This window comes from Martes martes (genome assembly GCF_963455335.1).
Source record: "Martes martes genome assembly, chromosome: 1".
Lineage (NCBI taxonomy): Eukaryota > Metazoa > Chordata > Mammalia > Carnivora > Mustelidae > Martes > Martes martes.
In genome coordinates, this window is record NC_137888.1 from 54,267,046 (window position 1) to 54,288,219 (window position 21,174).

Here is a 21,174-nt window from a genome sequence, read left to right on the forward strand (position 1 = left end):
GTGAGTGTTGTACAAAATTAACCTGTGTCTAAATATGGTTCATTTTGAGAGCTCATATTGCACATATCGTCAGTAAACTTCATTTAGCATCTGTTTTCCCTGCAAAATCTTCTCATTCCAAATATGTAAACATGGTTGTAGAATGGTAGGGGCCTAGATACATAGGCAGATGATGAACAATAAATATGTACTTAGAGTTTCCTAAGAAAATTATCAGGGTAATGAGATAAGGAGAGAGTGTTACAGAAGTTTCATACTGCTGACATTTGGAACAATTACTGTGATATGTGTTTATACTGTTAGGTAGGACCAGTCAAATAAAGTGACATTTTACAAAAATTCAGCCACATAGAGAGTCTAATCATAACGGCTTTTTTAAATGCCATGGCAGAATTCTTATTCTGAAATACTGTTCTTAAAGGGAGGAGATTTTCCTTTGTTCATTAACCTCAAACCTAACTACATAGAAAAAAATCCTCAGAAGTCTGTATTTTTAAATGTAGAAATTTTAATAATAGGTAATAGTTGTTTTAAAAAAATTCTAGAAGGCATACAGGCTTGCTGTAAATAACTTTTCAGATTAATAATATATCTGAATATATTCTAATATCGAAAGTAATGAAATTCCAGATTGAAAGCTTCTTTGGCCTGTAATATTTCCTGGATCTTCCTAACATGCTCTTTGGGTTTTTAGAGAGAAATCGTAGGTTCTTGAGCTATCAGTGGGGAAATAATGACAAAGAAAATGTTTGAATTGTCTTTTTCCTGAATCTTCTGATCAACTCTGATTTTGCCATAATAAGTTTGTGGCATTATTAGGTGTACATTTGTGCATACTGCTGTTGTTGAGGCAGGCATAGTTTTCAGTCGTGCTAGCTTTTTCTCTGATTAATAAAAATTGAAATTTGTATTTACAGTTTGTTTGGTTCTTTTGTTTTTCACGTAAATGATTAGCCGTGTATTTCCTTTATATCCCGGGTACGTTGAAATGCATTAAGATTTTTAAAAACTGCTTGTCATTCACTTATGGATGAGGAAGCAAAACAGATGAACTAGCAGGACAGACATAAAGGAGTGACCCCCCTCCCTGCCACAGGCTCAGCATGCCACACTAAGCTGGCCTCTGTTGAAACTTGGTGAAATGTAAGCGTGGACGTCTCCCTAACAAATACCCCTTAATAGTGAGGGAAACAGAAAGAATGTTACCAGTGAACATCAGATTTTATCAAACTATTTAAATCAGAAGCCAAATGGAAGTTGTTTAATCAATAAAATACAGTATAAGGATCAGCTGAGAATAGGCCTGCAGAGGGCTACAGAGGACGAGAGAGGCAATCTGTTCAGCATTCCCGTCAGACTCTAGGAAGAGCAAAAGAGAAGGCAGTTACATAAAGAGAGGTAGGCCTTTACATTTCATATCAGGGAGTTATTATCTAAAAAAAAAAAAGATGAAAAGGCAGTGAATAAAGTTTATAATAATTATCCGATCTAGGGTTTGTAGAAGTGCTCTCCAGGACTAAAAATCGTCTATGCTATTATATGTGTTACTTTAATAAAAATGCAAAGCTTAATAAAATTTAAGGAATAAAGGCCAGGAGTGCTGCGTTTCAGGGAGTGTGTAGGGGACTGTTGAAGTCGACCCATAATACAGAGAACAGCAAGGATCAGTATTGGAAAGGACCACACTCCATATCCAGCCTGAGTCAGGACCAGAAAGTCCTGACTAGGACAGAAGGAAGGGTGATTTGGGGACTAAAAGAAAATGTAGTAAGTTAGGCAGAGTAATCCTAGCTGCTGAGAAGGTTTGAAGGCATCAGTATCTATCTAGTTGTGATGGAAGGCAAATTTTCAAATGTGTGGGAAGTGTATTGGAGGTTAAGTCTGATTTTACAATGCCTAGTTCTTTTGTTGGAACCAAAAAATAAGACAGTAGAGTCCTTCATCCTGTAAAATGGAGCTAATAGTAATACGCACTTGCCTCTAACTCCCAAGAAACCTGTAAGGCAGTTTCACCTCTCCTGAAGAGCATTCTTGCAGGTACCTGGTATTATTACCCTATGTTCTTCTAGGCATTTCATACCTAACTTGAAAGCTTAAATTCTATCAGGCATCAGTCCTATAGGATTTCATGTGCGTTACTGGCAGGACACGCATGTACACGTACACACACACACACACACAGGGCTCCTTGTCCATCAACAACTGGTCGGAAATTGCAGTTATAATTTATTCTCAATCACGAGGTGCTCGAGAAGGAGACAGCTTTTTAATACCTGCTAGAAATTAACTGTGTAGGAAGTATGACTTAAGCAGAGTAGCTGAGTTAGCATAAAAAGTTAGTGGAGAAGATGCTAGCAAATGATGGTTAACTTCCATTATCAAGGGACTAGACAGTTTATATGTAAGAACTGAACAGTGTAGGAACTGTGTGCCATCTTTTCACACATTCAGTCACATGGCAGGTATTTACCTAATGCATACTACGTGCCAGTCCCATCAGAGAACAAACCCAGACAGGAATCTGGGCCGTCATGGAGCTCACGGGGTAGTGAGGTGCAGGGTTTTATATACAGCAAATTCTTCACATACTTCTGACTTCAAAGGAGATTTCACTGATTTTGTTGATCACCATCTGCCTGTTCAAAAGTAAAACAGCTCATATATCCAAATTTCCATATGATTGAAACTTGAAAATTAAATATTAAAAATTAAATATATTTTGTTTCATGTTCATAACATCAATCTCTCACTTCCTCCAGGGAGCCCTTCCTGATTAGTTGAGCCAAATTTGATTCCTCTTGTTCCTGATCGTTGCTTTTACTGTCAGTGTTGTGCATTATAGCTCTTGATTATGTTTAGTTCTGTTCTTTATTATAAACTCTGTAATAAAAGTCTTTAAATTTTTTTTCTCATTGTATACAATGTGTAAGTCTTGATTCATCCAGAAGATGTTAAGCAACTTGAGGTCAGGAACATTGAATTAAACTGCAGGACTCCTCACTTGCTTGTGGAGTAGTCACTGAACTATCATTTACTGAGTACTTCCTTCATTTCTGGTATCATTCTGAAATGCATTACCTAAGAGTAACTCTTGATCTCCACAACAACTCTGTAAGTTAAGTCTTCTTGCTTCACAAGTAAACATTAAACCATTAAGTGAGGAAGTGGAAGCAGAGAAGGGCTAAATAACTTGCTCAAAGTTATTTTGAAGTGCAGAACTGGGATTTGAATCCCTGAGGACTGGGTTCAGTCCCCATGCAGTATCCGGGGCCTTTATGGTTCAACCTCCACCCAGCCAATCCCAAATCTGGCTTCTACTTTCTTCCGTGGCACACTGTGCTGGAGCTTTACAGGGCTGTTTCGTGAATGCTTTCTGGATCAGGCACTGTGCTAAGCACTTCTATGGATTATCTCATTTCATCCTCCAACAAGCCCTTTGAGGTTCGTGTATTATTATTTATTATTATCCCCCTTTTATAAAGGGGGATAATCTCTCTAGACTAAGGTTGCATAGCCTCTCCAAGATCATAGTGTGACAAAGTCCTAGTGTCAGGATTTACCTACTCAGTCAGGCTTCCAGGCAACAGTAGGTTATAAGCAATTAAGGTTTTTTGGAGTCAAAAGTCTCAGATGGATTTTTCACTATTGTTGGCTTTCCCAACACTCATGTTGTTCAAGGATCCAGTGTATTTGTTAAATGAATGAAAGATTATGTCCATATTTTAAACACTGAGTTTTAAGTTTAAAACAAACATTCCAATAAAATTGAAATTCACATGTCTTTATTACAATTTCTGACATCAGTGAACTAGGGGAAGTTATTTTTCCACTGGTTGGTGCATTTGAGCCTGTTTGATATGTGCCTTTCTTAGGCTACTACTAATTTGTCTATTCCACTGTGCTTAAATGCACTGAATTCTCTACCCCTACTCCCCCCAAACTCTTACCCCTGGTCCATCAAAGCTTTCATTTCCTTCTCACGGTCTTTTAACTTCTAGACCTATTTCATGAGGAAATAGCCTAGATTTACATTTTCTATTAAATAGAAAATGGTCTTTTTGAGCTTGCTTTCTTTCCGGGTGAAGTCACTGCCCACTTTGACAGGAACTGTTGGCCAGCCCAGCCTCATTCACATATCAGCGGCATGGGGCTCAGGGCTCAGGGAATCCGGTCCTTTTGCCTAGCTTGACAGACGGGCATCTGCCCTTGCTGAGTTCCCAGGCCACAGTGCTCCAGACAGTGCTGAACTTTCATTGGCTCTTCTGTCTCTCCAAGATGGTTGGAAGGGGTGGCAGGGAAGGTGGGCCGCAGGAGAGCTGGGACAGAAAGAGGAGGGTGGAGAACTAGGGGATAGACGAGAAGGGTGGTGGTTGCTGCTGTGCTGTGTGGCTGAGAACTTGTTCTGTACGCTTATTGCGTTCTGTCTCCGCATTGCCCCGTGAAGAAGGCAGAGTATGGTTGTTACCTCCTTTGTCACGTGAGGAACCGGAAGCAGGAGGGGGCTGTGATTTGTCACAGCTACTGTAGCAGGTACTTGTAGACGGCGGCCAGGAGCCCCTTCTGGACTCATACTAGTGCTCTGCCGCGTGGCTTAGAATGATGGGAGAACTTCACTCAGGCGCAGCAGGTGTCACCCCGGTAGCCCTAGGGTCCTGAGTCGAACCCCGGACTTCTGTTCCTTTCATCCGGATGCCGTGTACTCTCCTGGTTTGGGAGTATGCGATTCTTTGCGGGGTTATTTGGTGATGCTCCCCAGGGTAGCTCAGTACTCTGCTCAGCCCCGGCTGGGTCCTGGTGTCAGTGAGCCAAGTGCTGTACTTCTGTACTCTGATTCTCTCTGACCTAATTTAAGTTTAATTAAGGGTGGCTTTATTTTAATCCTTAAAAACATTTTGAAGGACTAACTTAATGTAATATGCTTACATTTAATTCACCTGTGTTTAAGCACAAGTCCATTTCAGAGCTTCATTTAACATCTCCTATTAAATGCAAATTAAATGATCACTCAGGTACTCTGTTAGAGAAGAATACTTGGCAAAAGCTGCCAATTGTAGGAAAGGCTGGGTGAGGCTGAACGAGAGTGAGAATCAGTTCACTGGCTCTGGGCATCATGAAGGATCTTTACCCTTGAACTCTGAAACAGAATCCTCTTCTCCCTAACTCTTTCCTCCCACTGAAGACAACTGCTCTGTGCTCGCACACCTTCCCCTCCCCCATCCCAAAACCCTTTCAGTGAAAGGCTTTCACTGACCTTAGAAATCCTGGCCTTGTCCAGACCCTTTCCCTCAGCCCTGACATCCTTCCAGGCAATTACTGGGGCCTGGCAAATACCATCTCTGATTTAATTGGGGCCCCACATCTCAGTTGGTTTATTTTTTTAACCTTCTAATTGGTCTCCTGCCTCCAGTCACTTCTCAGCCAAGGTCATCCTGCACTCCACTGACAGAATTATCTGACTACCTATCTCTCATCATGCTGCTCCACTGAGTGAAAACCTTGGCTGGCTCCCCATTGCCTTCAGCCTAATTTTCAAACTTTGTAACAGAATTCAGATTTCTGAGTTTGATTCATCTCCCACTACACTCCAGGCTTCTATTCTTCGTCCGCACTGAGAAAGTCATTGTTTCTCAGCACACAGGGCACCTGCTTCCATGCATTTCCTCCTGCTGCTACCACATCATTTGCACAATTCTGGTGTCTTCTCCTAGGCATATCTTAGATGTTACTGTCTTAATAACTTCTGCTTATCCCAGAAGGAGTGAAGGCTACCTCTCTGTCCTCAGAGGCCTTACCTGCCACTGTGTTCTGCCACCATGCACTTATATCTTAACTGTGTAGCTGTCCCCCACACTTGGATTACAAGCCACTTAAGGGCCAGACACTTTGCCTTAGTTATCATTTCATTCCCCAGCACATAATGCATACAGGTGGAATGTAACCTTCTTAAAAGCAGTGCGCAGTCTTTGTGACTGGCACATAGTGGGTTTTTATTGAGTATTTGTTGAAGGAGTTGAGTATTAACAAATGTTTGAAATAGCAAGGGCAGAAATGTATGGTTCAAATGAAACCAACGCACTTACCCTTTTTGTTGACCGTGTGTTTATCCGAATTCAACTGTGCGGGGCTGCAGTCTTCCACCTTGTGAGGTAGGAAAAGGCTGGTGCTAATACCTAGCTTTCCAAAGCACTTGTCGTGCATCTAACTAGTGTGATCTTGTTTTATATCAGGAGGCTGGATCACATTTCTGTATCTTCTGTTTGCATGATGTCAGGTGTTGTTGTGGCAAAAGATACTACTTTGTTGTAATCTTAATTAGGCTAATAATAACTCTTTTCTTGGTTATTGAGAATTATGGCTGAATCAAAGGGAAGTTTGGATTTCAGGGACATTAACAAAACTTTGCTTTTAAGAATCCCTTTAGCTGCTTCTTACTTGGGCAGATAGCTACACCTAGTGGCTTTATGGATTATTTCAGAGACTCTAGGAAAAGCTTTTGGGGTTTTTTTCTCCCTTTACTTAACCTCTGCTTATTTGGTGTCTTTTCTTTCCTCTTAATTAATGAAGCGATATCTTTGACTCATATATTCTGTTATATTTAGAAAGTACGCTGGTCCCAGCCTAGGAATGGAGATTGAGAAATTGATATTATCCATAAAATGCAGGTCACCATATAATAAGTAATTTGGAGTACCATTAATACAAATAGCACGGTGATAAGGTCTGGGACCCTCTGACTAGTGCTTAAATAGGAGCCTTATGTGCAAAATACTCTCTTACTTTTATGTGGATATAATCCCAGATTTCTTTACCAAATGTGTATATTTATCAGCATATGCACAAATGTACACCTTTGCCTTGGATGCCTTGTTTGTCAAGCACACAAGAATGAATTTCTACATTTTTTCCATGTCATTGAGCCATATTTACATTTTGAGATTTTTGATGGAAATATGCCTAGCATGTATCACACGCATTTCTGCCTTTTAATAAAGGCTATATTTTATAATTATCCTTATCTTGACAACTTAGAACCATAGTTATAAATATTAATTACTTGAGTCAACTGAAGCCTTCAGGAGAAACTTTGAGACTCTTTGCTCTACTTTAATTTCTTTTAGATAGACCACAGTGCTTTACAAAACATTTGTGCCTTGTTGTTTACAGTTTTTTCTGTCCTCTCCCTGCCTTTGCTGCTGGTATTGGGTTTTTTGTTGTTGTTGTTTGTTTTTTGTTTTTGTTTTTGCCACCCTCTTCCTATTATCCCCACTCAAGGCCCCTTGTCATTTTGGCTTCAATTTCTGCTATGGACTAGAGGTAAACACGTAGCTAGTAGGATCCCAGTTCTCCTGGCTCCTGAATTTGTGCTGTTTACACCGAAAATATATGCTAAATCCACAGTGCTTTCAAATTAAGAGTAACAAATGCCTTAAACTTACGGGTAAAGTTAAAGTTTACCGGATTTTGAGAGACATCTTAGAGTGAGATGCATAACTTAGTGATTCTGTTCTATTTTAACCATTGGTCAGTCTTTGTTGTGTGATTCCTGGCCAGGTCATTGAGATTTCGTTGTATCCACACATACACAGAATCAAGGCAGTTAACAGATACTCACTGTACATCTGCTATGCATCTGGTGTGTGGTGAGCACAAACATGCATATGTAGACGACTTTGATTCCATAGCCCAATTAATATAATGTGTGGAGGATTACAGTTGCCTTGATGATTACTTACATTTGAATTCTCTATTCAGATAGAAAGTTGTATTGATGACCCTCCATTTTAATGATTTGCAGAGGGTCTCATTTAACTCTAAAATTTTGTGACTTGTGTTGTAATGGCCAAATAATCTATAAACAGCACTTGAAGAGAGAGTTGACTTTTCTTCTTATAGTTCATATGAACTCTAAGCCATAGGGTAACTAATCTTCTCATAACTGGTAACTTTACCATGTATGGTGAAATAGCTACCTGAAGTAAGAATATATATTATATAGACTTTACGCAGTTTAGCTACCCTAAATATATTTGATTCCAAATATCTTTTGTAGATTGTCACGTGTGCAATCTATATTACTAAGTTTTAAGACACTTCATAATTTTAATTTAATCCTAGGCTTGATTTTAAAAAAATTTTTGATTATTTACCAAGATATCTGGGAGCTACACATAAATGATTCCTTTATAAACCAAGATAGTATTGATTTTTCTTCATTATTCCTAGATAAAGCTATATTTTGTTCAAATATTCCTTTCAGTGAAGGAATTCTTTGTGACTAGTAATGTCAGAGTTCGTTGGCCTTCTTTTTAGTGCATTTTGTGTCTCCTTGGCTTCAAATTCTTGGGAAGCAAATAAAAACACCATTGATTGGGCCATTTGGCGTACAATTTGTCAAGTAGTCAAGTTATAGGGAGCTGGTCTTTGGCAGCCAGACCGCAGGTGACAAATGAACGAAAGCTTCTGCACCTTCTCTGGAGTTCATCACTGGAAGAAGATGGCCATTATTACTCTTTGGAATACAGAGATGGCAATTAAAATTTCAGATGCTGGCTCCTGCCCAGTGACCTGTGATAATGTTAGAGGAACACATCTTAAGTGTCTAATGAAGAGGTTTAGTGAGAAACTCCCATTTTTAGGAACATAATCTGGGTGACTGTCATCTGTTTCCATAAGATTCAACCACGTAACATAATCATATGCAGCTCTTAAAGTTACATTGGAAAAGCTTTAACAACACAGGAAAAATCAAATATTGTTAAAAAAAAAGCATTCTTTTAACTGTAGTACAGTGTCTCATTTTTGATGAAGTTATCTTACACAACTGGGAGAATATATATGAGTATTAACAGTGCTTATCTTTTGGAGATAGCACTGTCGATTTTTCTTCTGTATTTCAGTTTTTGGTTTTTTTTCAGATTTGCAGCAGTGAACTTAGATTATTTTATTGTCAGAAATGTTTATTTAAAACTATTTTTAACTTGTTTTTCCTCTATAGTAAAAGATAACTTTTTCCCTAAGACTTCCTAACCTTGTCATATAGGAAGGGGACTGAGAGGACACACTGAGAGGACACACTGAGAGGATTTAGAAGACATGTCAGACTTTTTTTTAGTTTATTAAAAATGCTTGTTGACCTTGTAAGCAGGCAAAGTTGAGCATTCTTTATTAAACAAAGCCCCAGGAAGAAGATGGACAATAAACAAATATTTATGCCTTGTGGTGATAAGAATAAGGGGATTATTGAATGTTGGGGGAGAGGAGGTATTTACTTCTCTGGTCCTTAGTTCCTTCATTTGTAAAAAGGGTCAGATGAGAGGAATAATGATAGTTCTCTCAACATTCCTTGACTCTCAAGACTTTTGAATTACAGTTGGCTGCCTAAGTGATTATGTCACCCAAATGGCAGAGATAGGTCAGTTTTAGCAATGAGATAAACGAAGGAAGTGTGTGTCCTGACAAAAATACTTGATTAATAACAAGAATTTTTTAAAAATCCAATGGTATTTCTATAAGTGTTGTTAGTAGTAAAGATCGCAAATGAATATTATAGAGCACTAAATGTTTACCCAATGCAGTGACTAGTGCAAAGAAAATATGAAAAATAAAAGGAATTATTCTTAGGTAAATACTATTCTATGATTAGGGTTTGTGCATAAACACATGAACACCTAGAAAACCAAAATTTGATTTTAGTTTTGTTTTCCCAAATGTTTTATATTATCAAATCTCATTTGTGTTTTCATGTAGTTCAATGATACAAAATATTGGGGAAACGTAGAACACAAAAGTAGTAGATATTTTTTGGAATTGGTGACAGAAAGCCAAGAGATCAGAGGGTCATTGTAGAAATTTCTTCTCAGTGGATATTAACTTTTCTAAAATGCATTGTCTTGTCCATCTCCTGCTTTTTATTGCATTATTAAACTGTTGGATGGCACTTTGTATGAAACTTGGTGGACTGTAACTGCTGTTTTGTCATAGTTTGCCTCAGTTGGGTGAATGAAAACTATTCTCAAATAGGAATGTGTGAGGTGGCATTTGTCATCTGTTTTCTTCCAGAGACTATCCCTATGATGTCTCATACCATCTTTCTTTGTTTCAGATATCCTCTGGCACTTGTAGACAGGATGTTTCAGAATCCCCTGAATTACGCCAGAAGTCCCCATTATTTCAGTTTGCTGAGGTAATGTATTACAGTTCATACTTAATGAGATTATAATGTGAGCTTAAATTTAGACTGATGACAGTAACTTGAAGTACTGAAGAACTCTCCTTAGCTCACTTAACATAGATGCGAAAAGAGAGTCAAATTTTGGAAGAGGTATTTTGGAACTCCAGAGTCTCCTAATTAAGGAGTAACTTTATGTACTTTATGTCTATAAGGGCTTGATATTAAGTCACAGTAAATATATTTAAACTGCACCATTAATTTTTGTTTATGAATATAGTAAAATTCATGATACAATCGAATTATTGTTAGAACTCAGTCATTTATTAGCTGTTAATTTATCAGGTGCTAAATCAGAAGATGTAATCAACTCATGGTTATTGGCTATGCATTCCTTTCTTTTTTTTTAAGTACGCTTTGCTCTTAATTGAAACATTAGCATGCATTTGGCATTTTTCAAAGTCTTATGTCTTTATCAAAACTGTTTGACTCAATATGTTTCTAACATTGCTTCAGAGATGATGCAGGAAAGCATATTATCCTTAATAGGAAGTCTGTAAGGTTAAGACTGCTTCCCAAAATATCTTCGTTTACCGTAGAACTTAATATGGAGCCATCGTTATTAATTTTCTTAAACCTTAACCCAACTGATCTTCCCATGATCATTTGAATTGTCTTTTACTAGACCTTCTCTCACAGTGTCCTGACATAACCCTTCCTAACATTTGCCATTATGTTAGGTTTTGGACAAAGAGAACATATTTTTAGTTTCAGATTTTTTTCCCTCTTCAGTGCCCTTTTCTGGTGGTTCTCAACATTTTGTTGGCAAAACTACTGTTCACAAAGGCAGAGGCCATTCCTTTTCAGACATTGTTTGTAATATGTGTAAATGCCTTGCTGTTATTATCAGAATGTTAGAATACGTATTTGCTCACATATTCCTTATCTATCACTTTTCTTTCCGACTGTGTGAGATATGCTGTGAATTAAAAATGTTTTGTATATTGTTTCCTTAAGAATTTAATGTCAGAGAGGACTCACTGTGCACTCAGTTTTTAAACAGTAGTTGTAGAGATGTTAAATAATGTTGGTCCCAACTTGGAAAGCAGAGATGCTTGACCAGTGACCCCTAAACCTCAAAAGATCTAATGAAAACCCTAAAATTTCCTGTGAATGTTTAGGTGTATTGGCATACATGCATTTTTGTGGGTTCTATAGCACACCTAGGAGTCCAGAGAGATCCCTAACTCTTTTGCTTTTATATAAAGAGTCCCTATCCCAAATCTGATACTTCTTCAGGAGCTCCCTATTCATGTGATTGGCTGAGTAACTCTTTATCCCAATATTAATTTACAAGTAAATCCTTTTGTTTAGAAACTTGTGAAATGCTTTTCAAAAATCTAGATGGTTGATGGTGGTGTTTCCCTTCATTTCATTCATTGTCTTAACCTTCAAAGAACTGTAGGTTAGGCAATTAACCTAGGCATAAACTCATTATTTTCCTAACTTTTATTGAGGGTGCATAGGAATGAAAAATGCTCTCTGAAGTAAGACCTACCCAGGACTTCAGGAAAATCCTTGTGGATTCATATTTGCAGTCTGTCACACTTGCACATGGAGCTCATTTGAAATGATAGATTTCATGGTTTAACCAAGAAGAGTGTAATTTTATCTTCACATGTCTTTAAAATACTTGGTTAAATTTTATTTATCCACAATGGTCTGTTTATATCTAGTTTGTTAAATAGGACCTGGATCTTTTTGTTGTTGTTGTTTTACTGATATTTATTCTAAAGATGCTTATATGTCTCATTATAGTGGCATTAAAATTTTCTTAATGGCTTCAGCAGTGAATAAAGTCAGTAGTTCCATCAGTCTCTTTTCTTACTCTTTCTCATCCCTAAACACTACTTTGATCCTGTATCACTGACAGCCTCCATGGTTTTTCTAACCAGCTTAATTTAAATTAAGATGAAAAAAACTACTTCTCTGATCGAAGAATTCTGATTAAGGTGCATATGTTGCTTAGTAAGTACCCTTTGATGGAGTTGGTGAGCACAGTTAATTGAAGGAAAATACTTTTATGGGACTGGGAATGGGCTGAATTTGTAACGCGTAGGCCTTTTGCTCTTTGACTCACTTTCTCCCCATTTTGTAGCTGGATAGAAGTCTTTTTCACTTAGGAAGCAAAATTAATAACTGACCTTGTTCTCAAAAGATCTTTGAAAAGTATTTCCATGGGGCCATCAGAGCAAACTTTTAATGAGGCTACCATGATTACCAAGTGGAAACGAAAGGCCTCCTAGTAGAACCAACTGTGGTATGGCAGAATCCTCTATCCACTGTCAGATGCCTAAAGAGTGATGGTGAGAGAGAGTGAGAGAGTGTGTATGTAGGCATGCATGGTGTTGCAAAAGAAATGCTTTTCCTGTTCAGTGAATAATTTATTGAGTTCTGGTGCAATGCCAGGCAGTGTCTTGTGTAGCTTTTCTTTTCCCCGTAATCCTGTAAAATGGGGATTATTCTCTTCATCATTATCATCAATTTATAGTTGGGAAAAAATAAGTTTTAGAAAGATAAGCTGAGCTGCCCAAGGTCATGCTGGTGAGTAGTCAGCTAAGATTCAATCCCAGATACCCTGAGCCACATCCATATGCTTCTCCAACACTGTTTCCCAGCTGCCTCTAAGCAGAGAACAGCTTGGGGGGAGTGGTGTAGGAAAGAGAGAGCAACTGGCTTTTCTTGCAGCTTCCAGCTTTTAATAATATTTTAAAAAATATATTGAAATAAAGCAGTTCATCTCACGTCTCCTCCACGGCTGTTTGCAGCATACCTGATACCCTACAAGAGACATGGCAAATGAGCCAAACTTGGTCTTTTGTTCTTCTAGTCATCTGTTTTTAGAAACATGGCCTTTGTCTTCCTTTATCATTTATAAATACTGTTCTTCTAAAAGGCATTAAGGGTGATGATTCATGTCTTAATCTTTATCAGTGTCTACAGTGGAAATATATGGCAGAATCTATTAGTCTGATATGAGAAAATGTCCTTGTGCATTAAAAATTACTTGTTTCCTTTCAGATATCTTCAAGTTCATCCCACCCTGATACTCCTTCAAAACAGTGTCAAGCATCAGCCTTGTTTCAGTTTGCAGAGGTATTGCCTCTTTTTTTTAAATGATTATTGGGCTGAGAAACTTACTGAGCTCAGGAAATACTAGAATGGAGTTTTAATAACATACAGTGAACCTTAGGCATGCCTCTTGCCATTACAAATATAATGCACATAAGGGAATACTTAATGCTTTTTGCTGCCTTTGCTGTAATCATAGTCAGATCAGCTCCATATTTTGCATTCATTTTATAAGGATTCATTACGGAGTTTATTTAGAATAGACACTTTCCAGTAATTCATTTGTTTCATTTTACCTTGTTCTTAATTTATTTTAAAAGCTTTGGAAAAAACTGCTGCCCACATCTATAGGATTCCAATTTATTAAATGTTTCCAGTAGTAAAATTAGATGCTGTGATTTATGAAAGACTCACAGTGGATGCAGTGGTGAATACAACCTGTTAAATCATCAGCACTTAGCTTTCAATGTGATATAGCTTCAGCCAGCATCTTTAATAGTGTTTAATCCCAGGTTTAGAGCAGGTCAGCTCTCGCAGGATCTCAGATTTCTTTGGTTTGTCAGCCAGAGAGAGAGCACACAGCAGAGAGTACTTGCTTACTTAGTTGGTGTGGAGAGGCACATCTGACATGCTTGCTTTTGCCACAAAATCCCTGGCCTCAGCCATAGGCTGCTCGTTTCTGATGAGCACGATATGACAAGTACTAAAGTGTATACAGGTCATGAAAATAAGATGGTGTCTGCTCTAGGTCTTTCCCCTTCTTTAGTAATTCCAACCAAAAATATGTATCATAAACTAAGCAGTTTTTTGAAGGGTTGAGAGAAAATGACAAGCAGCACCGTTCTGTTTAATATTGATGTATTGAATCATTTTGATTCATTTGAATAAAGAGTGCTGCATAAATGAAATGTAAAATGATATCCTTTTGGCAGGAGAAAACCCAGCATTCTACTTTGAAAATGAGGAAAAATTACTTTCAGCTTTTATATAAAAAAAAAAGAAATACTGCTGCTTCTTGGGACATTAGGGTCAGTCACTGTGACTTTATGTCACCAGTTGGCCTGGTTATCAGTTGGGCTTCTCTGCCACAATATTTGCTTTAGTTGTTGAGGGCTATTCTTTAAAACTGGTAACAAAAATGTCATATAATACTACCACTTAGGAAGAACAATTTGCTTGATGAATCTGAATAAATTAAGATTTTATTATAATCTGTCATTATGATAAGCAGACTGTTATTTCCAGTCTGAGGAAATTGCTTTAATATTTCTTGCAGTTGGTAACATCCATTTATTTGATACTAGTAATTTTTTTTAAGAGTTAAAAAAGAATTTTGGTTTGGTGACTAAATTTGGTTTTAATCTTAATACTTGAGCCAGCCCCATGCAACTTTTTAAAAATATTTTCCTCAAAACAGAATGTATTTGCCATACATTCTGTTTGATTAAATTCTACACTCTGTAGCGGGATTAGAAATGTAGTGGCTCATCTTTGACACACCTGATATACATTAACTACCAAGAGTATTCAGCTTCATTTAAAATGTCAATATGGGGGGCACCTGGGTGGCTCAGTGGGTTAAAGCCTCTGCCTTTGGCTCAGGTCATGATCCCAGGGTCCTGGGATCGAGCCCCGCATCGGGCTCTCTGCTCAGTGGGGAGCCTGCTTCCTCCTCTCTCTCTGCCTGCCTCTCTGCCTACTTGTGATCTCTGCCTGTCAAATAAATAAAAATAAAATAAAATAAAATAAAATGTCAATATGGGATATCACAGCTGATGTTTCCAACAGTTATCTCCACTCAGAGCGTGATTGTTATTTAAGTGATACTATTACCATATTTATGAGGAGTTCCTGAAGCCCTGGGCAGCTCTGAGGGACTAGTTTGGTGATGTAATAGCGACTACCATTTGATTCTGGAGAATGAGATCTGAGCCTCTCTTAAACAGATTAATGCTTCCTTGCTGCTAAGTATGCTCACTCCTTAAAGCATGAGAACAGTTTTTTCTTCCCTAGGAAAGAAAAGAACCTTTTCTCACTTGAGACCTATGCAGGGAGATGTGTACAGATTTCACTCCTCTACTCAGTAGCACTGGTCTTCTGAGGGTTTTTGGGTTTTGATCATGAGACATATATAAGATTTGAGAGAGCGTTAAAAAATTGTTAACCTGAAAATTATTAGTGCTGTTTCAAGACCTCATAACAGAGGAAGGCATGTGCAGTGGGAAAACCAAAATGAAATGTTTTGCCCGAGAATCAAATGTAATTTCCCCTGTCAACTCAGTATATTGTTTTTCCTGGTTATATTTTGCATAGATTGATAATATGAGCCCTTTTCATTCCTAAGCCAATTAAATTATTATATACTTGGTTATTGTGGTGATGGGGCCCCCAAATGTGAAACAACAGTCTAGTGAAAGCCGGTGACACAGGTGGTGACAAGAATCCACAGATTGTTTGGCAGAACAAAGGAGATAGAAGTTTATGGAACATACTGGAAGGGAACAGCAGGCAGACCAGTGGAGGAGAGGCTGTCTGCAGAGGCAGGGGGTGGGGGCTGTTTTTAAAGAGGAAAGGTGAGGATAAATAGCCCATGGGCCAGCGAGCGCCTCTGGATATCGTGAGGTGGGTCCCCAGTGGGCCTGTCTGTATCCATCCAGGGGGTCGTGGTAGGCCTTTTCTACAGTCCATCGCTCAAGCCTGTTTGCCTAAAAGTGGCCTCTACAGTTACTACTTGTAACTGTTACATATGATTATATAAATCTAGTACACGGTTCTCTAAGGATATATAACTTCTCTAGTCACTTGTCTCAACTGGCCCAAGAGAACCTTAAGTTTCAGTCTCTGCCATCTTAAGATCTGACCACATCGTTAGCCTCATTTGGGGCTGGTTAATTCAAGGCCAAACAAGAGCTAACAAGATGAACCAATAAAATTACCTACTAAAATCTGCTATAAGCGCATATATTTCAGTAGAAATAGAATAGGCTGTAATTACTAAGTATAATCATATCCCTAAAGCTTTTATAATTATTTCATATAACACCCATCACCTTTGAGAAAACAGAAAGATTCTTGAAATTCTTATTTTAATTAGTCTATAGCAGAGGTTCTCAAACTTTAAAATGCATCGGAGTCCCCTCAAAGGCTTCTTCAAACACAGATTGCTGGGCCTCACTCCCAGGGTTTCTCATTTACTGAGTCTGGCGTGGGGCCTCAGAATTTGCATTTCTAACAAGTTTCCTGTTAGGAAGCCACAATTTGAGACCACTGCTCTGTAGTATAATTTTTACTCTGATTTATTAGCTTGTCCTTGTTAAGGTACTTCCTAGTATCTCTGGGCCTTATAGGGAAAGGATGAAGGGAGAAAAGAATGGACACATAAGAGAACCCTACTCACTAACCCACTTGTACCCCTCTCTTTTCAGAGGGATTTCGGTACACTTAGAGAAAAGTGTTTCTATGATTAGGAATCAATTTAGTCTTTAAAAAGGTTTAGCTTTGTAATATTATATTAAGGTCAGGCATGCAAAATTCTTAGAGACCATTCCTGCTAATTTGATTTACAAACATATATAACTCTAGGAAGAGGTTAGCTAGATCTTCTCTTGGCAAGGGGCCATTTATTGTGGAAAATAGTTATCCTAGAGACACCCTTTTTGAGAAACAGTAAGCCCTGGGCATTTCTTAAAGTTGAAGTGGTTTTTTTCTTTCATACTGAGCCCTGGGTCTCTGCCTTGCAAGTTGAGGAGGGTATTTTTCTTTCTTAACCAAATCTGATAGTTTCAAAACTCATTGAAGTTAACCAACTTGGAATCATGAAACTGAATAAAGAACATTTTGTTTATATATTCCTCATGAAAGTTTATGTTTAAAGGGAGGAAAATATATCTACAAGATCTGGAAAGAAATACAGAGTGCAGAGCCTGTCCCCCATTTCAGCCTGTCTCCAATCCTTGCTGATACTTATAACTCACCGACATTCAGCTCGGCCCACCTTGAAGAGCCGTCATGTTTCCAGGCTCTGATCCATTACATTAGTCAGAACGAGTTTCCTATCTGCATCTTTTGTTGTTTACAGGTAGAGTGACACATCCATCACATTTTAGATCTTATTTACTGTAGACTAATGACCACGTGTAATGCCAGAAGGGAGCTATTGTCTTCTATTATTTAACGAGTCTGAAAGCCATGACCAATTCACGTGTTCTTTCTGTTGTGTGGCTGACTCTTACGCCTAAAATAGATCTTTGCATTGAAATATTACATATTTTCTTTGGAGACAGAAAACTAATCTGAATGATTTATACCAATAAGTTTGGACATTAAAACTTCCCTTAGAAAGTATTTACTTTGCCAATATAAATACAACCATCATCTCACCAAATTTAAGACATTGTCACAGTTGGATATAAACAGTAGGTGCAAATTTAATGCATTCATTTTGATGATGGACTGTTCAATATGTTACAGAATATTACACTCGACAAAAACCAGATACTCACACTGCAGCTAATCAGTATGAAAGTATTATGTGTTTTATTAGAAGCATTAATATTTCTTTTAAGGTAAGAAAGACCAATCATCCCATACTGTTCATTTGGGGTTTTTTTTTAAATAATTTTTTTATTCATTCAGTAATTATCAGTCATTCCTTACCAGGCTGCAGTGTTTTATGATACCCCTCATAATTGCAAAAAACATCCACTATTACCTAATTTGCTTTTGATCTTTACTACCTGTTTTCTTGGTGTGGTTCCCCTACCTCAGGCAGCTATAAAATGAGCAGTTTAGCATCCAGAGTGATCATTTTTCTTAGCACTTTTGCTGTACTTCACGTACTATTACACCCACTTTGTTTATCCGAACAGTATATACTAGCCAGAAGAGAGACTGGTGGAGTTAACCGATTGGCAAGTGCCATCCAGTTTGAGGACAATAAAAAGCCAAGAATGTACTATTCCGTATGGTCCACTAGTGTCCCCTACCCAGAAGTAAAACATAGCACGTACTTCCCTCTACCAGGTGACCAGACATTGAAAAAAATACTAAAGGTATTGTTCTTACTTGAAAGGATGTGAAAAAAAAAAAATGGTGGGCACGAGCAGTAGTATCACAACTCAGCATTGTACAAGCTCTAATGAAGCCATGGGAATGGATCAGATTAGTGAGAGAAAATGTGTAAATAAAAAGACAAAATCTTGAGGAAAAGCATTTAAGGGATCACCAGAGAAAGGAGAACAATAAGGAATGGGGGTGGGGAGGATGGGTAGGAAGAAAACCAGGATTCTCCAGCAATGGAAGCCCAGAGAAGAGTTTCTCAAAGGAAGGGTCAGCCACATCAAATGTTGCCAAGAAATCAAGATAAGGACCAGGCATAGCATTAACAAATGTCCAGTTTTTCACCACCCCCCTACACCAAAAAAAATTAAGAAGCCAAAGACGCTTTTAGAAAGCCTATCTCACCACAGTTATTCCATGAATATTGTATTGGTTGCTGATTCAGGAAGTGTTGGGCTACTAAAATACTTTGAACCTACCCCACACGAGCTCCTTTGGAAATCTTCCTTAGACCTCCACATAGGTAAAAATCCTCCCATGGGTAATGAGGGAACTAGTCCTTACGAGACACAGGTGGTGGTTCCTTTTGAAAGGTGAAGAACCATTCTCAAGTCTCTCAACTCAGACAGCTGTGCATGAAGTCGGGTGGCAGACAGTGCAGTTGGACTTTCTTCATCAAGCCCACAGTTGGCCACATGTAGAATGTGTGGTACTGAGTGAGGAGCACAAACCTCTAGCAACACAAGTGACAGCAGAGGGCACCATTGGGAGAACTAGAACTGCACCCCATCCTGGCTTAGTGCAGCAATGCCACACTCGCCCTCTAGTGATTCTGGAGAGTGTCATGTGACTATGTGATAGATTAAAATTCTACAGATTATTAGAAATTATCCTCTAACATTGCAGTTTTTAATTCCATTCCTACTTCAGTATGTAACTAATTTTTAAAACTATACTAAGAAAGTTTATGTTTATTCATATTACTAATGATAAATTCTTGTTAATAATTGCACCATTTATTGAGAGCATAATATGAACCCAGCACTTTGCCAGACTCTTCATTAACATAAAATCTAAACTTCACAACAGTAATATGGGGCAGGTATTACTGTTTCTGTTTTGAAGATGAGGTAGAGGAGACTCAGAGTCTTGATTATTTCGTTAAGTCAACACAGCATAAAGTAATGAAGGCGTGTCTGCCTGACACAAAGATCATGTTCTTTCATTTATACAAACTTGGTTCAAAACACTGACATCTATATTCAGTACTTCATTCCAAGTCGTTGATAGGTGATGTTTTTTCTCTTAGTTTAGTGATAAGGTGAATAATTAAATTTAGCTTGTCTAGAAAAAAGTAGAAGTGGCACATATCAGAGAAAATTTAGCTAGAATAAAATATTCCAGACTTCAGAAAGATTGAGCCCCATTTAGTTAATTTTCTAATAGTTTTTTTTTTTTTAAGATTTTATTTATTTACTTGAGAGAGAGAAAGAGAGAACAGGAGTGGAGGGGGCAGGGGAGCAGAGGGAGAAGGAGAAGCAGACACCCTGCTAAGCGGGGAGCCCAGTGTGGGGCTTGATCCCAGTACCCTGGAACCATGACCTGAGCCAAAGTCAGACGCTTAACCGACTGAGCTACCCAGGTGCCCCTCCCACTTAGTTAATTTTCTAAAGAAGAAGTGATTGGGATAAATAGCAAAGAATTGTTAAAATTGATAGTACCTAGGAAGAAAAAAGTCCTTATTCCATAAACTAGACCCTTCTAAATGGTCCAGGTAGCTTATTAAATATTTGCTTCTACAGAGGGAAAATTCTCTCTAGCATGCAAGCTCCCAGTCTCTCCCAAAGCTGACAGCTCCACCAGAACTCCCTGTGGGAGTTGGGGGTCACCTGTAAGGATACAGACACCAGGCAGGACTGCTTCCTGAACTGAACTAAGAGATACCTCTGTCTTAAATTGAGAAAGAATTCAGAATCGCCAAGAATATGAAAAGCTTTACACCAGAGCTAGCTCCTCTAATGATGACAGAACTTCTCCAGGAGAAGAATACTTTGTAAAGATCCTTAAGAATGTATGTCTTCAGCTTCTTACTAAGTTAGGCTAGAAATAGAAAATGAAATGTTTGTGTAAAAATGAAGGAGGACAGTGCAGTTCCATGTTATCAGTGACCAGCTGCTGTTTGGTCACATTTGCAGGAGAGCTTGTGGGCAGTGTAACGTTGTATGTGTTGGTATGCCCCAACATAGGCCTTAACTCTGTGACTTAGATGTGTGGTCTTGACCGTCCGTCTTTGTATATGCCTGAGAACGTTCTCTCAGAGCCGGGGCCAGTGTTTATATAAAACTCTTAGCGTCCCCAGCTCCTGCCATAATTCCCTAGTTCATTTATATTGGATTCTCAAAGAAGTATTTGTTGGCTAACAAGGCTGTCTTTGCCAAATATATTCCTTAAAGAACAAAATGGGACAAAACTTGTTGCTTTGGTACAGACAAAATGACTCTAAATCCCTTGTATTTGGCCAGCTGATGAGTTGGTGTTTGTATAGAAATGGAAATGCATATCTTGTAAGTTTAAAGCCTGCAGTATAGAAGATAATACTCTTATCATTCAACCTCTTTCCCAGCCATACCTGGTTTTTGTTACCGTTTTTTGAGGTTGTTGATTACAGTTGGTTTCAAAAATTATCTCAAGTAGGACACATTTAAAGTTACTTGATACTTGGGACCGGTGATGTTCTCATAAACAAAAGAAAGTTCCTGGGTGTGTGTGAATAGGAAGCAAAGATTCTGATAACACAATTAACATTCTTTATGTGA

The 21,174-nt window shown here is 38.2% G+C and overlaps 1 protein-coding gene across 5 annotated transcripts in view; it reads left to right on the top strand.

The window, feature by feature from the left end:
- Positions 1-21,174, top strand: part of BBX (BBX high mobility group box domain containing) — a 275,536-nt gene that overhangs the window by 203,742 nt on the left and 50,620 nt on the right. For all 5 annotated transcript variants that reach the window (XM_080823292.1, XM_080823289.1, XM_080823291.1 and 2 more), the window contains 2 exons: positions 10,103-10,183; positions 13,250-13,324. In XM_080823292.1, the coding sequence (XP_080679418.1) occupies positions 10,103-10,183; positions 13,250-13,324 (156 nt within the window). The remainder of the gene's footprint in view (positions 1-10,102; positions 10,184-13,249; positions 13,325-21,174) is intronic.